The sequence below is a fragment of the Lethenteron reissneri genome, chromosome 55, assembly GCF_015708825.2.
Source record: "Lethenteron reissneri isolate LAM-NWPU_2019-01 chromosome 55, ASM1570882v1, whole genome shotgun sequence".
Taxonomy (NCBI): Eukaryota; Metazoa; Chordata; class Hyperoartia; order Petromyzontiformes; family Petromyzontidae; genus Lethenteron; species Lethenteron reissneri.
In genome coordinates this window covers 1,558,707-1,576,252 of record NC_083833.1, presented here as the reverse complement: position 1 = coordinate 1,576,252, position 17,546 = coordinate 1,558,707, and the positions used below count along the sequence as shown (strand labels likewise).

The 17,546-nt window shown below is 56.3% G+C and overlaps 1 protein-coding gene across 1 annotated transcript in view; it reads right to left on the bottom strand.

Annotated features, from left to right (window-relative positions):
• Window positions 1-1,059: 1,059 nt before the first annotated feature.
• Window positions 1,060-17,546, bottom strand: part of LOC133356750 (filamin-A-like) — an 86,508-nt gene continuing 70,021 nt past the window's right edge. The window contains 16 exon segments of the mRNA XM_061574407.1: window positions 1,060-2,794; window positions 3,527-3,733; window positions 4,214-4,432; window positions 5,379-5,555; window positions 6,254-6,386; window positions 8,949-9,064; window positions 9,580-9,717; window positions 10,715-10,981; window positions 11,467-11,589; window positions 12,446-12,598; window positions 13,258-13,461; window positions 14,050-14,211; window positions 14,681-14,854; window positions 15,631-15,759; window positions 16,842-16,982; window positions 17,450-17,534. Of these exon segments, the coding sequence (XP_061430391.1) occupies window positions 2,607-2,794; window positions 3,527-3,733; window positions 4,214-4,432; window positions 5,379-5,555; window positions 6,254-6,386; window positions 8,949-9,064; window positions 9,580-9,717; window positions 10,715-10,981; window positions 11,467-11,589; window positions 12,446-12,598; window positions 13,258-13,461; window positions 14,050-14,211; window positions 14,681-14,854; window positions 15,631-15,759; window positions 16,842-16,982; window positions 17,450-17,534 (2,616 nt within the window). The 3' untranslated portion in view covers window positions 1,060-2,606.

The following is a 17,546-nucleotide window of genomic DNA, read 5'->3' as shown; positions in this document are numbered from 1 at the left end:
AATTTTATTTTTCGTTATTTTCTTCGATTTGCAAAATCAATTATTGGCTTTTGAACATTCACGTTGCTCTTTAGTGAAAGAGTGAACTTAACAAAAACAAACACCACAATGTAATTCCTACCTTATGGTGAACGATTGCTTTCATATTCAGTACAAAACCTTCGACTTTTTTTGAGATCCCAATGTATATATATTTAACTTGATGTCCTCTCCCCCCTGCTTTAGTACAACGCTGTGTTCTTACTGCGTCGCGTTCTCGCCTTGGCGAATTCACAAATGCTCACTGGCGACGACACTGTTTCTTGCACAGGGATGCTGCTTTTCATCTTTCTCGACAATAATTTCCGAAACGCCTCCTGCCGAGGCTTGGCTCGCAGTTTAGAATGTCGGGCATAAGGCACTGCCACTGGTATACACGCTACATGCATTAACGTGTCCTATATGATGCCAATGAGGAAAAACAAACAAGTCATGGGAAGACAACAACGCTGGATGGGTGTGGCTTGCGCAGCGTAATTCGCCGAACATCGTTTTGTGGAATAATCCGTCTAAAATGAAGCGCTGGGAATATCCCCCCCGTCTGCTTCGCCGTGAAATTTGACTGCGCAGTGGCACGGGGAGTTACGTGCAGCACTGCTAAATGCCGTGTAACTCCTCGCTTTGACTTGTGTGTGCGTTTCAGTGTTCACAACAGGACGCGACGATAATTCTGTTGTCTTTTTTCTTCTTCTTTTCCCACGACACGTCTTTCTAAAACCATCAGTGTTGTCAATCCACAGCTGGATGACGGGCAGTGTCCCACGGGGGCTGTTTGACCGTGGCACTTCGACACTCTGGCCAACGGCGGGTTGGTAAGAGAGTGTTGGGCCCAGGACCGGCTCGGATATCGTTCACCACCGATGGTGGCAGCCACGGCTGGGCATCGAACTCGGGTCGCCGGGGTCCGTGGAGCAACTCGTGAACCGCTGAGCGACTGCTGCAAGGTCGCGAATCGACCAATCGGCGAGAGAGGAGCATTTAATGGGCACAGAAACAAAAGCAACAGCCGGAATATTTAACCAAAATTAAGCGTTGTTTATTAGCCTAGCAGTATTTATAATATGAAGCGATACTTGAAAGGATGCAAAACAGGCACGTAAAGTATAAAATGCAACGCAAACAGAACTATCCTGTATAGAAGTGTCATTTCCTGCCCTCGGCGCACAAGGCTCGGCAAAATCCGGGCGTCAAACGGCGCGCTCTATCCGCGTGGCGCAACAACGTGAAGGCCGTTGGCGCGGTGAGGACAAACGCACTGGGCACCTGCGAATGAACTTAGTGAGCGTGTGCTCGGGCTATCCACCGAGTCGGCCGATCGGTCGTGGCAGTCCCGTGCGCCGTAGGCGTCGCGCTACGAAGCAGCTCGAGGAGGTAAATGAGCAGCCCTGCAAGTGCTCGCTGGCGCCAAACGCTGGCGGAAGGGGGCCCGCCACTCGCCCAGAGCTCTGAGAGAGGCCCTGTGGATTGCATCCGTGGCGTGGGGGGGGCTTACTCTTCCCCAAGTTCGTGGAAAGAGGTGGGGAGTGGCCCACGCTTTATTCCCCCCGGCCCCCCTCCCCGGACCCCCTCCCCGGACCCGCGAGCTGCCGATCGACCGAGACGCGAGCAGAACAAGGCGGTGCAACAAATCTTAAGCGGGGGGCGGAAAACGCGATGAGTCGGTCTCAGCAGAGACGGTTGATTGGCGGGGGATTTTGACGCGGCCGAATGAAAACGGAAAGGTAGCTTAAGTCCCTGGCAGCGACTGGGTCCGGACGACTACGTCCCTTCCTTCATGCGAGCAGTTTATGACCGTGCGGGCACGCATGTGCGCGGGGGGCGTACAGTCGTGTTGAGTGTCGATTACGAACAACAACAACAAAAACCAAGAAACGTGAGAAGAAACTGGGTCGCATTCACTTTTTTTTTTAAATACATCATTTGTGTTTGTGCGCGGCGATTCGCGTGAAGCGGCGTGCGGGTGGCGGAGGTTACAACGCGATGCGGGGGGAAAAAAGGGGGGTTGGGGTGTGGGGGGCTGCCAACGCGATGACAGTGAGCACGCGCGCACGCACGCGTCACGTGTCGGTCATCCCCGTCCGAACAAGAAGAGCGCCCAACTGGGCGGATGAGGTACCCGCCGCTCGGTGTGCTTTGGCAGCGCACGGACGACGTCGAGCAACTCTCGGTGGCGACGCTGCAGGGCGGGATTGCTGGGAACGGCGTCGTGGCGCGTGCCGCCTAACAAGGAAATCTTTCGGTGCGACGCAAAATTATTTCAGGCGAGACTTTTCGGCCCTCGAGTTGAACGACAAATTGACGGGGCGTGCGTTTCCCCGAATGCATTGCCGCTGGCATGACGATACTTTTGACGGAATCCTGCAACCGCACTGAACCGTCAGTAGGTGTCACGAGCGAGCAGTCGACCAAACAATCGCTTGGTTTCAACATTTTGCCTGGTCGGGTCACATTTTGTCAAGATATTAGTGTGCGGCGGGGGGTGGGGCGGAACATGTACGTAATTTTTTGGTCTCCCTAATACATTTGTGTTCTCGAGTTGTGGGCGAGAACGACGGCGGACGAGCATCTCAGGGCACGTTGACCCTGAAGGGGCTGCCGGGGATGTGGTCGTCGCCCCACTTCACGATGAGCACGTAGTCCCCGCGCTCCTTCACCGTGTACGTCACGCTGTAGTGCCGGTTGCCCATGTGCTTCACGTGCACCTCCTCGCACGGCGTCTGCGGCCCGTGCACTCCCACCAGCAGCATGTTGTTTCCTGTGCGGGGGTGGGCGGGGACGGTGAGATTTTAACTACCTCGCCTGGTATGCAGGATGCCGTGGGTTCGATCTCGACCCTGCCGCCTGCTGTATATTTAGAGTTTGCGTGTCTCTCTCTCTCTCTCCCTGTGGACGTGTAGATTTTTCTCTGGGTCCGGTTTTTCCCTTCACATTTAGAATCAACATCGCACATTTAGAGCATTTAGCTGCAATACATTTACACGCGATAAGCCACTTCGTTGAGCTATCATCTGTGACCAGGTCGCTTCTCAGAAAGAGCTGCGTAGCTCAGTGGGCGTTACCTGGGAAAATAAAAACAGTTTTAGTTGAATAAATAGTTCGCGTTTGAAAAAAGGTGGTGGCGTGCGCAGACCAAATACGTCAACAAACTATTGTTATACTTCATCTCCTGGCCACTTGCTAGCCAGCCCCAACCCGACAGCGGCTGCTAATACCCAAAGAGTCTACCGTTCAAGTACTAAATCAACGTATCCCACCCAAGGTACGACACCTGACAGGACTGGACATTTACTGGACATCCGTAAAACAGAGCTTTTATAACTCATCGGATTCCTCCAGCATAAATAAATGTTCTGATTCTGACAGTGCCAGTCCCAGATGTGTAAAAAGAAAGCAGAGTGAGGGAAATCCTCCTCTCCAGTCTCCCCCGGCAAAAAAAACTGCGGCCGCGACCCCGGGCGATCAAACGGCGGCGCTGCGGTGCACTCGCCGGCTTTGCTGCAGTCGACGCTGAAGCTGTTCTTCTGGCCCACGTAGGCCTTGCCGAGGCCCGTGCCTCGCGACACCGCCTTGCTGGCGTCCGAGGCGAAGCGCGGGAGGCCGGCGCTCACGGCGTTGACGGTGGACGAGCGCGTGACGCTCTCCACCAGCACCGAGGACGTCTCGTGAAGGCTGTGGCCTCCAGCCAGACGTGGACCTGTCGGGGAGGGGGGGGAGGAGGACGCAAGTTCGGGCTCGACTGAAGTCGGCGCCCGTGCCTCGCAGCCTTTCTCCGCAGTGTCCGTATGTTCGTTGCCCTCTTAACGGCCCGCCAAAAATACGACGTATACCCCGTCGCTGCAAGCATCCTCGCTGCGGTGTCCGACTTCGGAACTCGGACCCGACCTCGACCGACGCGCCTTGACCCCCCCCCCCCCCCCCCCGTGTAAAACGTGGAACGTTGGGGCCAAGCCATCGGGTCAGCGTCGGTTCCAGCCACGTACCAACGTTGGCATGCTCACTGTGACCAAGGTAAAGGTCACCGTTTAGGTTATCCGCCGGATAACGCCGAGGTGTGCGCCAATTGCACGGCGAGTATTTGAGAGCCCTCATCGGCCGTCGGTGAAGACCGAGGCTCCCCCCCCCTCCCCCGGACTAGCGGCCGTTCAATGCAGAGGCCCCCGGGCCGAGCACCCACCGGTGACCTTGGCCTTGAAGGGGCTGCCCACGATGTGGTGGGGTCCCCCGTACTTGACCGTGATGAGGTAGTTGCCGGGCGCCATGGGCACGTAGGTGACCCTGTAGCCCTCGGGGCACTCGACGCAGTCCAGCTTGACCTTGGAGGGCCCGTCGATGGTGACGGCGAGTGCGCCCGGTCCCGCCTTGCTCACGTTCACGACGAAGTCGAGCGTCGCCCCTGCGCGCAAGGGTCGTGCCGACGGCGCACGCTCGGTCGCGACTCGGATCGTCCCGGCCTCTCCGCTCGCGTGCGCCCAGACTGTCGCGCGCGTTTCGTTTTCTCTCCCGAGCCGCCGCGTCTTTTCCCCGCCCTTATATTGTGCAGATCGCGCTCCGACTTTTGGCCCCGGTGACCTATTTGTGCTCTCGGTGGCGCAACTGTCGTTGTTACGTATCCGATCTTTGCACACGTCCGCCTGTGCGTCAGTGGCCGGCGAGTCGGATACGCGGCGTTGTGCTGCACTGCGATGAGTCGCTAGAGTGCGGTGGTGCTTCAAACCGACAGGCAGGGTGCAACCCGAGGCACCTGCGTCTGTCCCGGGCAGGGCAGCTCCATAGAGGGGGAAGGGGGTGCGGGACCTGTGGCCCACACGGTGTGATTTCAAACTAAACCGGAAGTGTTATATCTAACACTGACATCGAAGCGCAGGGGCCCCCCAAAGCGCGGGGCCCAGGGCAGTCGCCCTGATTCGCCGTCCACCCTACGGACGGCTCTGGTCCCGTGATCTCCGCACTTCACCGAGCCTGGCACGAAATGCACCTAGCCTGGCACGATCGCTGCGCCGATGTAACCACCCACCTACGCGTGCATGCGTGCGTGTGGCAGCGGTAGTGCAACTGTTAGCGCGCTGCGCTACTAACTCGGCGACCCGAGTTCGATTCCCTTTGAAGGCCAACGCAAGTGACGATTATCTGAACCGGTTCTGGGCCTCCCCTAGGTCGACTCGCCCTCAAATCGTCATTGTGGGAGACAAAGGCGGCCCGGCGTGGTGTTGGCCACCCACCCCCTTCGTGTGCGAGCACCTGTGCAGGCCTTCACAGGTGCTCGCTGAACAGCGCTTGCTCCACGAGTCCATTACAGGCTATCTGGGGGATCTTTGTCTTTGTCTTGTTGCGGCACTCACCGGTAATGCCCCCCTCCAGTCCGGGTCCATACGCAGAGACGAGCCCAGGGTCCCCGGTCTGGCCGGGGTCGCCGACACGAACCTTAAAGGGACTCCCTGGGATGTGGGTCCCGTTGAACTTCACCTCTATCGTGTGCACGCCATTCTCCCGCGGGATAAAGCGAATGGCGTACTTGTCTGCGTTTGCGACGGACGGGGAGGGGGGGGTAGGAAGAGGAGGCGGAGAAGGGAGGAACGCAAGGGGAGAACGCCCACGAAGAACCACATGTAACGATGACGAAACAAAACGAGCACATTTGGTACCCGCGGCGTCCCCGCAGCGCAAGGATTTCGCGAAGGTCGCCGTGGTTAAATGACGAGTGTAGTTCGGCGGTCGGGAGCAATGTTCACAATGTGGTTTCACCCAATTTAGTAAATTTGAGTTTAGCTAAATTTTACACTGGCACGCTATGAGGACATCACGAATAAATACATTTATATAGACACAATAAAGTATAGTACAATGTGTGATTATATATATGTATCTATCTCTCTCCCCTTCTGTCCGTGGTCACGTGGCTTCTGAGGATGAGACGGGACAAACGTCTTCGTCTCTCTTTCCTCCCGCTGGTCGTGGTGATCGCTTCAAGCAGGTCTACATTTCACTCTTCCAAGTCCTCCTCCTTCATGCCGCCAGGCCACGTCTTGCGCGTGGTGCGGAGTGGGGCGGTGCGGAGTGGAGCAGTGTGGAGTGAGATGGTGTGGAGTGCCGTGGTGCGGAGTGGCGTGGATTTGGGCGGTGCGGAGTGGGGGGTGGTGCGGAGTGGGGGGTCGTGCAACATGGCGCGGTGCAAAAGGGAGTGTTACAGAGTGGCTTGGTGCATTTCCCATTTTACCAGATTCCAGCTCAGACACGAAACAGTCTTCGACAGCTCCCGAGGGTGCGTGCACCTTGGCGTCAATCACCCCTTTGGCTCCGTTCAGTTGAACTGCAAAGGATGCTGGGTGGTTGACCTTTAACCCTGACTCCTATTGGATGGGCACGTTGCACGGTTTAGCGGAACACAATTAAACATCCCGACGACCGTGAGCAAAAACGTCCAAAGCAGCGGAGCTGTCCGACGAGTTCCCGCGTTGCGCCACGTGATGTCCGCCACGCCGTCCCCACGTTTCACTCCACGTGGACAGAAACGCCGAACCTCGTGCCGGACAGCGCGCGGTACAACCCGAAGACACACATCCAGCGCAAAGCTATACAGCAGGACAGCCGTAGAAATCTGCGCAGGTTGGATCTACACCGGAGTTTCTCAAGCAACCCGCCATGGTCCGTTCGCATTTCCGTGAATACCATCATTTTATGCTCGTTTAAAAATGAAGCCACTGCACAATTGCAAGCGGCTGATGTTTGGAGATCATGGAAAGCTGTACCGTGCGGGGAACACGAGGGGTGGAGTTGAGAAAGGCCGGTCTACATGATGGAATCGTGCAGCGATGTCGAAGATCCGATAGGTTACTCAAGATACGATATTAATAGTCACGAAATTACATTTGCAGCGATCTCAGTTTTAATTAACTTTGTAATTGTATTTCAATTGTGTACTTGAAGTATAAAAAAAATCCTGCCACTAGCCTTTGCAATAATCACGATCTATAACGCTTATAACGCAGCGTGGGCAGTTATAACAAATACTAAAATTAAATTTCAATTTAAAGCTTTCGTGACTGCAGGGATTCATCTTCTTGGTTGTTTCGGTAAAGTCACGTAGAAGGGAAGTAATAAAATAATAACAATAAAACATTATATTATGTTTTATTTTTATTATTTTATTACTTCCCTTCTACGTGACTTTACTAAAATTAACTTACTTAACTTACTAACACAAAGATGTAATCGAATCACCTTGCTGTCAAATACCAGCACGGTGATTATATTTACAACTTTAATTATCGAGCGTGTGATTTCATACATATTTTGGTCAGGAAATTATTTCAGAAAAATACAATGAGCAGCGACGGTTCGCGAGACAGACGAGATGATTGCGGTGGATCGCACAACGCAATTCGGAGTATCGCCGTACCGTGGTTACACGAGCAGTCGCCGGTATTGAGAAACGCATCGAACGCACAACACACAATCACAGAGTTACCGGGACCGGCCCACCAGCCTTCACACGAGGCGCTAGGGAAGCAATTGCCACTCTGCCTGTCAGCTTCAAACGCCACCCTTCTCCTCCAAAGCCCCATGAAGTGGGCGACTGTCATGCGCCACGAGCTTTAGGCGGACGTGCGAAACGGTCGGAAACGCGAAAGCCCGCAGGAAATCGCGGTCGCACCGTCGCGTGCGAGCGGTGCACCGGGCGGTTAATTGGTCGGTGCGGATACGTGACGTCGTACTGTGACCACTCGCGCTAATGTCTACCCAGAGGTCAAGAGAAGAGGCGTGTCGCTCTTCGAGTGTCAACCCCTCGTGTGCGCGTGGGGTTTTCTCTGGGGATTCCAATTTCTTCCCACGTGAAAAACAACGCACGCTCTCTCGAGCTCCCTCCGCTGGAGGCAACCCAATGCAGCGGCATCGCCATCGAGTGTGCAGGGGCCCAGGTGCGGGGTCCCCCCCACGTTTAATTGCTCGCAACAGGGCCCCAAGCCTGCCAACTGCCTGATGCCCAGCGAGCGTAGCGTGGGGTGAAAAGGAGGGATCTATCGACCAGTCGCACATTTTTAGCGCTCGAACAAAGCTGCCCAAAGTGAACTCCTGTCGACGGCGAGCTTTTTGTTGGCGACAAGGAAGAGGAGGAGGAGGCCGGCGGTGTTTGAAGCTGTTGGGCATTAACCGGGCGCCAAGCGCGCACGCGCACGCACGCACGCACTTGGTGGGCAGGCACGCACACGTGCCAGTGTTAATCTGGGTCGGTTGCAGCCTTAAGTCTAGTCAACGATAACCTGCGGACTCTCGTGTGTTTACGCTGCGGACTTCGTTCGGTCGTCGTAGACTCGATTCGCTCGGTCGTTGTGTCAGTGTGTCTGATGTTAGTTATTAAAATCTTGGTGTGAGGGGGCGTGCACCCCCTCCGCCCCCCCCCCCCCCACCAATAATATGAGGGAGAGTCAATCGGTGTTGAAATCGGTGCTGTGGCCAGCGTGGAAGAGGAGGCCAAACGTATCCCTCCAGAGGCGCTGCCTAGATCGAGCTCCCTTTATGGGATGCCCTTCCGCCAGCAGTGAGCAAGGTGTTGCAGGGGCTGCGCCATTACCTTCTTAAAAAAAATTTTGGGAGCCAATTACCATTTTCAGTCCTCCTCTGTGCACTCGAGTAACGACGTTACACGAGGTGACCCGGTAGTTTCGTCTCGTCATAGACGGGCGCGCGTTGTTGGTTGATTGGCGGGCAGGAGCCGTCGTCATTCGTCGCGCCGGACGATTTTCGTCCACGCGAGAGTCATCGTTGACCAGACTAAGCAAAACAAACCACTTTGCCGACTAATTATTTTGGTCGCTAATTAACACTGGCACGTACGTGCGGGCGTGCACACGCTCGCGGTTGTTTGTTGTTTTTGTTTCTTTACACGGACAAAGGCTTCCCTGGCGCCTCACCTGCAGGCTGGCGACGGTGAGACGCCTCGCGTCGTCGCTGGGGGCGCCGACGGGCACCAGGAAGGGGCTGTCCGGCACGTGCTCCTCGTTGAACCGCACCGACACCTCGTAGTCACCTGCGCGGCGGTGGCACGCGGCCGACAAACGACAACAACGGCGACAACCGTCACCACCACCGCCACCGCCGCCACCGGCGTCAACAGCAGCCACGCAAAATCCTCAAACTGTCGCCGCCATCTCTTGTGGTTCAGAAGATGCCGTTGGGGCCATGTGCTGTTTGCGAGCAGTACTTGTGAAGGCCGGCGCAGCACACGAGAGGGTGGGTGGCCAGCACCGCGCCCGGCCACCGTTGTCTCCCCATTGCTGATGTTTACACAGCGTGCACCAGGTACTCTTTTTAAAGCCGAGTCGACTTTGGTGATGCCCAGAACCGGTTCAGATAATCGTCACTGGTGTTGTCCGTGAGCGGGAATCGAACTCGGGTCGCCGGGTTCCTAGCGCAGCGTAGCCCTAACCGCTATACTACCGCTCCCCATACACAGGCGCACACACATGCACACACACACGCACACACACACACACACGCCCGACACTCGCGCACACGCACGTGCATGTCAGGGCGCCACGTTACCGGGTTCCTGCACCACGTACGACACGCCGCAGGAGCCGTCGTTGCGATCTTCGAAGGAGATGTCGGCCTTGCTGGGTCCCTCCACGGCCAGCGACAGTCCCCCGGCCCCCGCCTCCCTCGTCCAGATGCTGAACTCGGCTGTGTGGACCAGTGGTTGTGTTAGTTTCAGTCGGCCTTTGTTCTTTTCCAGTCGCAGTCTCAGTCAAGGTGACGGCAGCCCTGTGGATTCTAGGGCGCCGTGGTGGCGAGGAGATGTTAACTACCTCGCCTGGTAGACAGGAGGTTGTGGGTTCGATCGCGACCCTTGATGCCTGCTGTATATTTGGAGTTTGCGTGTCTCTCACTCTCTCTCCCCATGGTCACGTGGATTTTTCTCCGGGTCCTCCACGTGTTTCCCTCCACATTTAGAATCAACGTGCGTTTAGAGTATTTGGCTGCTTTAAATTTCCACACGATCAGCAACTTCCGTTGAGCTATCATTTGTGGCCAGGTTGCAAATTACAAAGAGCCAAATAGCTCAGTGAGCCTTCCCTGGTTAAAATAATAAAAAATGTAAGTCAGGCCCCCGACCAACGAGTCAGAGCGGCCTTCACGCTCGCGTGGCCCAGGGTGGGGGGTGGGCAATATCGGAGATAACCGAGGTCGAGCGCGGCTCTTGAAAAGTACGCGGGGCCGACGGAGGGGGGAGCCCTTGCTGCGTCCGCCGTTGAGCCTCCCAGAAACTCGGCAACTTTTGCATCCCGGCAATAACACACTCCGAGCCTGGCACGCGTAAAGTTCTATGTATGTACGTATGTTGAACTTCTTTCGCACCATACGTAGCCAACCATGCTGATCGGAGGTGCGGGTGGGAGAACACCAAACTAAAAATGAACAAACTATTATAAAGAAATTAGTTTTTAATCTAGATGATTTAAAAGTGCAGAGCTCCAGTGGCTTCCTGATATCAGAAGGAAGAGCGTTCCAAAGGGCCGGAGAAGCGCATACTGATAGCGCGCGATGCAGTGACCGTCTTTGTTGTTCGATGGCCAGCCAAAAGCCGCCGCCGCCACTGCTGCTGCTCGCCAGGATGTCCGGAGTTCGCGCGACTGTTACGTCTAAAAGCTGGCCGGGCCGACCGTCGCGCGCGTCTTACCCGGCACGCCGGTCTCTCCCCTCTCCAGTCCCGGGCCGCTCGCCCGCACCTTGTGGGCGCCGCCCTCGCCCAGCGGCCCCACGGTGAACTGGAAGGGGCTGCCCGGCACGTGCTGCCCGTGGTACTTGACGCTGACGGTGTGAGGCCCGGTCTCTTGCGGCACGAAGCGCACGCAGTAGGTGCTGTCGCCGCTCTCGGTGATCTCGGCCGGCTGCTGCAGGCCCGACGGGCCCGTCACCTGCGCCGACAGCTCGGCCTTGTCGATTTCTGTTCCGCGCGTGCGGGCACACGCAGAGGCAAGGGTTCTTCAGCTCGGTGTTTGTTTATTACGTTGGCGGGTCACGTGTCATAGGGGGATGGGAGAGGGCGTAACGTTGTTCAGAATAGGAATGGGAAATCTTTGTTCGTCCTGGAGAAATCCGATGAGCTACGAAGCCCCTTTTTCCACAGTGCGTCCAATACAAACAATCGGCAGGAGCGCAAGGTATAGGAAAGGTGAGCAAACCACTAAAAGTAAATACGTAAAATAGATGAAGCTTATAAGTTCAAATTGCCAAGCTTGAACAACAGCAAAAAAACAACGGCAAAAATAGTCCAAACCCCTGTCAGGGGATTGAACCGTTGGCCTCTGGCCTGCAAGTCCGGTGCTACGGATAATTTCTCCGTTGTTCGTCACTAGGATGGGAGTAGGGGGGGGGGGTAACGGGGGGGGGGGTAGCGGGGGGGGGGGATAGCGGGGGGGGTGGTGATACCTGGAATCTTGAGAGCGACGTCGCAAGTGCTCCCCACGGACGCCACGGACGGCGCCTGCTGCCTCCGCGTCACCGTCTGCTTCATGCGGCCCTCGCCGCTCACCTTCACGCTGAACGGACTTCCTGGGGGGGGGCGTCCAGGGGACGGTGGGGGTGGGGGGTGCAGGTCGTAGCCCAGTGAGGTTGAGGGCGGAACAAGCACAACCAGAAACGGAGTTTCTCAATTCTCTCTCTTTTAATCTCCCCGGGTTTTGTTCCCGGCGTGCTTTTGGCGTCGTTGTCGTGTCATCAGGGGCAACTCTCCAATCGTCTCTCTCACAGAGCGGCGGAAGCCTCACGTGGTAGAAAACGGCCCGTGGAAGGAGATGTCATAGAGCTACTTCTGAGATCCTGTCAAGGGGCACTGGAATTTCCCCATAATTGTTTTTATTCTCAGAGCTGGAATTTAACAAATTCAGTTTAAAAAACAATACTTTAAATACAATGTTTTTTTTCTTCTGTGCAGTCACCGGTGACCGGGCTGAGACCATCATCATCTCGTACTTCCGATGAGAACGGTTGATTACGTATGGTACAAAAGAAGCTCAACATACATACATACTCACATCTCTCTGCACCTGAGAGCTCAGTTTAATTTGAGGCGGCCACCTGGATTTGAAGTGGCGATTCTCAGCAGTGTCAACTCAGCGCAGTGACCTCCCAACCACCGGGGCCATCTACAATGCCCCAGCGCTCTTCGTTCACCTACACGTTCGGCTAATGACATCACTTAACCAAGGCACTTTTGAGTGTGCAAAGGTGCCGTATTTATTTGTGTTGGGCTCTCTGTGCCATCATTCGTGACTGGGCTAAGACCATCAACTGGCTACAATGGAGACCGCATGCTCTCATCGCAGGTGGCTACCTGGATCTGAACTCAACCCGCGCTCTGACCCCCGATCCGTTTCCGCGGCAACCAGGAGCGCATTGCCAAGGTTACCTGGCACGTGCTCGTCGGCGAACTTAATGCTGACGATGTAGTTGCCCGGCTCGGTGGGGCAATAGGAGACCTTGCAGGTCCCATCCTCTTGGTCGTCGCAGTTAATGTCCACCTTGCTGGGCCCCTCGATGGCCAGACTCAAGCCACCATATCCTGGCAAGGGACGTCACGCAACAACACGCCGTAAATCACTCCGAATCACCCCCGCCACCCCATGAAATGCTCCAGACACTTCGCTGGATCTCAATCCAACTCCAGATCGATTTAAAGATGACACTTATAGACAATGAAAGATCTTCCAAGGACTCGCCCCTGCCTGCTTGCTTGCCTGCCCCGTCTCTTCCCTCTCAATGAACTACTCTTGTCCATGAGCTGTCCTACCTCTACCCCCCACATCTCAATCTACTCCCTGCCACGCAATTCCCCCCCCACCCCCGCTTGCTGTCGAAGCCCCCGTTCAAGCTTCACTCAAGGAGAGGTCGATCATATTTTTTGCTGGCCCCCAACTCACATCCACGCTGTCAACTGCGCCCTGTGCAAGTCCAGGCTCTTTCCCTCTGCCTACGACCGACGGCCTCTCTCGTATCAAATCAAACACAGCCACCGCTTCTGCGCAGCATCTTGGCATGAAATCGCACTGCGTTATAGCTCCCGATTTTTTTATCAATCCTGCGTTTTGACTGCACTGGAAAAACGCCATCCCAATCTGCGATGGCGGCGCCGCCGCCACATCACGCGCGGGTTCCTTCCTCCCGTGGGTGAGTGCGTGCGTGCGACCGACCGTCCGACCATCTCGACGGCCGCAGCCTCACCGGCGTTGCGCGTGTCCACGGCGAACTCGCTCAGCTGGAAGGTCTGCCCCTCGGCGAGGCCGGCGCCGGACGTGAGCACGCGGCTCGCGTCGCCGATCTCCGAGGGCCCCACCACCACGGTGAAGGGGCTGTTGGCCACGTGGCGGCCACCCTTCTTGACGCTCACCTGGTGCTCGCCGATCTCCTTGGGCGTGAACGATATTCCTGCGAACCCGCGTGCACGGGGAGCGGTTGGGGGTGGGGGAGGTGGATGATGCGGGTTACACGAGGGGCGGGGGTTTGGGGGTGGGGCATTCGCCGCTCGTCGCAGAGGTTCGCCCTTTAGAATCCGGCAGGCCGCCCCGGTTAATACTGCGGTGTGTGCCGACCGTGACGATGCGACGCGCCGTCCGTCGCTCGCAGCGCACGCCAAAGATTCCGTGGCGCCGTCGTTAGAAGAGAGTTGGCCATCGAAATTCGCCACGAGTTTGAAAAAAAATTGACACCGCGAATTACCCAACTGGGATCACGCACGCCGACATACCCCCCCCCCCAGACGAAGTGAAACGCGAGCGCCCTCCTTGGTCGTGCCCTAGCGCTACGATAGCGGTGTGACGCCACGAGTCATACCGTTACGCACTGACCGATGTCGCGCGTGACAAACGCATTATAGGCCTTGCCCCCCGCCCCCCCGGCCTTGCTTGCCCCCCCCCCCCCGAGCCAGATATCTCGTGAGGCCGGCGTAAAACGGCTCGGACGTGCCCGTGGCGAAGGGATGGAAGCCTTCGCGGAGGCTCGCGCGCGAACGAGTACCGATGTGTCCCGTGTGGAGACGCTTGAGAATGCACGGCTCCTCCCGCCCAGACGGCGCGAGGATGGAGGCCGACAGCTGACTGAGGTCGGTCTCCAGGATCTGCAGGGAGACGTCTTGGGAAGTTCCCACGTTCAGCTGCGACGTACGCAGGGAGTCGTCGCCTGTACGGAACGGACAGACGCGCGCGCACACATGCACATGTTTGCGTGTTGGCGTGCACACGTGCGCAAAGACACAACGATACACGCACGCGTACGTATAGACTCGATACAAAGACAAAGATCCCCTCCGTGAAGCCTTTACCATTTTGTACACCTCTCGCATCAACGGGTGAGGACGGTGTTGTTCACTAATTCTCTAACGGGGGCCCACTTTCGCCGATAACCATCATCAGCGTGAGGGGCCACCACTCACTTTGAAACCACGGGGAGTTTGACAGCACGACGACTGGCTGGTGCATTGTCGGGGGGGCCGCAATGTTAGGGGCCGCACTAATGGCCACCAGGGGGTCCCCAGTGGCCTTGCGGGCCCTGCAATTCTAATCTATTCCGGATTTACACAGCGCCCTTTGCAGGGTTTGGGGGGTGTTGTGCGCACACTCTCTGGCGGGCCTCTGCGCACGCCCCTCACCGGTGATTTTGGCCGTGAAGGGGCTCCCCAAGATGTGCTTGTCGTCAAACTTGACGACGATGCTGTAGTCGCCCGGCGCCGTCGGCAGGTACGACACCGTGCAGGTGCCGTCCTTGTTGTCCTGGCAGGTGATGTCCGCCTTGGACGGCCCCTCCACCGCCAGGGAGAGCCCCCCTAGGGGACGCACGAAGACAAAATGTTTTCGTGGCCTGTCACCTTTCGCCGGCTGTCGGGGGCAAAGCGCCGCTCGGCAGTCGTCCATTCAAGGTTTTGTGGGTGGAGAACGTGGCTCATAATAAGTTTTAATGTGTGTGTCGGTAAACCCGCCAGCGCCCGACACAGCCAATTATAGTGAGGTATGTAACGTAAGAAAAACATGCCAATTAGTTATTAATTGGCTGTGTCAGGTGGTAGCGGGTTTACCGACACATTTATATTTACGTGACCTAACCCAGAAAAACCTCTTGTGGAAAGGCCTACGTGTTTAATCAGAACGTGGCTCACTGCAGAGGTTGGCGGTTTTGAATCCCGCAGGCCACGTTGTAACAACAAGGAGGGGCAGCTGCCACTAGGGGGGGTTGCCCCTTTCAAATGTGTTGAGGTGAGATGCGGTGTAAGTGGCCTGAAGCGTTCTGAGACGCCCCGGTGTAGAGGAGGGCGGATCAAAAAAAAAAGAGGTGCGCTACGCAGAAAATTAAAATCGGCGGCAAATCAATTTCACCAAATTTTCAAATATAATGGAGAATGTAAAAAAAACCCACTGTTTAAACTGCTGCCCCGTTAACTTTACCTCACGCAACTTGCTGCTGCATTATTATTACTTCGACTATCATTACCGTCCATCGTCCTGGCCTCGACTGCCAGCCATCGTCACCATCCGCTATCTTTGCGGACGGTGACGATGTTCTCGGCCGTGCCGGCTGCGGTGGCGCGCGGCGTGCGGCTGCTACCTTCGCCGGCGTCCTTGGTGTGGATGGTGAACGAGGCTGGCTTGTTCACCGTGCCGTGGCTGAGGCCCGGTCCGAAAGCCGACACGTGACCGCTGTCGATGGCGTCCACGAAGAACTGCAGCGGGCTGCCTGCGAGGGAACAGCGGCGGGATTGGGGCCTCGCGCTGCAAGAGACGACGTTCCCCACCTCCCCACTCCGCCACCACCGCCACCACCGGCACCCACCACCACCGCCAGCAGCAGTGGCGAGATGTTAACTACCTCGCCTGGTCTACAGGTGGTCGTGGGTTCGATACCGACCCTGACACCTGCTGTATATGTGGAGTTTGCGTGTTCTCCCCGCGGTCGCGTGGATTTTTCTTCGGGTACTCCGGTTATTCCCTCGACATTTAGAGTCAACGTCGCGCGTTCAGAGAATTTGGCTGCTATAAATTTCTACGTGACAAGCCCACTTCGTTGGGCTATCATTTGTGGCCAGGTCGCTTCTGAAAAAGAGCCGTATAGCTCAGTGGGCTTTACCTGGTAAAATTTTTGAAAGTTTTTAGTTTAGAGTTTTCGTTTAGCGTAGCCTTATTGGCTAAGAGGGGCAAGCGCCGATACCAAACAATAAATATTTACAGGCCCATTGACAAAACCGGGCCAGGTGGCTCATCGGCAGAGCGAGCGGCTCGCAATCGGAAGGTTGCCAATTAAAATCCTGGCCGGAGGTCGACTCGGCCGGCCCATCATCCCTCTCGGGTCGATAAAACAAGTGCCACTTTGTTCTGAAATCAACCGCGGTTGTCTTATAAACAGACTCACCCCCCCCACCCAGCACAGGAATATGGAATCTCCACCACTGGCTGAATCCTGTAAATGGAGGATGAGCAACGCCTCATTGCTTATTTGAGCAGGAAATTATTATTATTTTAAAATAAAAAATTTGCTGGAATAAAGAAGAATGAGGGATTCCAGTCTAAGGTTGACTAAAATAATTTTACCAGGTAAGTCCTAATTAACTATTTTCATAAGTTGCTTATCATGTGGAAAATGATAGCAGACAAATATTCTAAACGTGTAATGGAGAAAAAGCCACGTGACCACGGGGAGAGACACGCAACCTCCAAATATACAGACGTCAGGGTTGGGATCGAACCCTTGACCTCCTATATACCAGGCGAGGAAGTTAACATCTCGCCACGGTGGCGCCTTCACAAGTGACCGCTCGGTACCTGGGATGTGGTTGCCGTCGTACTTGATGTCCATCTCGTGGAGGCCCTTCTCCACGGGAGAAAACTTGACGGTCACCGTGCCGTCCTGGTTGTCCGTTATCTCCGGCTTGGCCTTGCGACCCGACGGCATGTGGACCTCGCCTGCGCATCGATGAACGCACGCGACCCCCGTTAAGAGCGTTGCTAAAGCCCTGCTTGGCCGCATCCTGGCTGTGTTAGCGGTGAGCGGGGAGCGATCTGGTGAGTGGTGAGCGTGCGGTCAGTGTCCACGTCGGGATGAGTGTCTGTGTCCGGTCAGCGCGGGTGAGCGCAACGCGAGCGAATCAGAGCGAGGTGCGGCGGGGTTTTGGGCTAGGCGTTTTTGATCACATGGCAGGGCACGTGCCATAGGGGATGGGAAAGGGCAGAACGATGTTCAAAATCGGAATCATTATCCCTGGAGAAATCCGATGAGCTATGAAGCTTTTGTTCGCAGCAGGGGCGGGGGGCGGAGCGTTAGAGTGGCGAGTGCGAGGCCGTTATAACGACGCGAGCGGAGCCGGCCGTCGTGACGCACGAGTCCACGGCAAACGCGCTCCGTGTCGGTGTGCCGCCGCTGCCACCCTTGCCTGTGATCTCTCCTTTGCGCACGGCGAACGGGATGACGAGGCTGAACGGCCGCAGCGGCTCCCGCCCGATGGCGTCCTCTGTCGCCTAGGGGCGGCC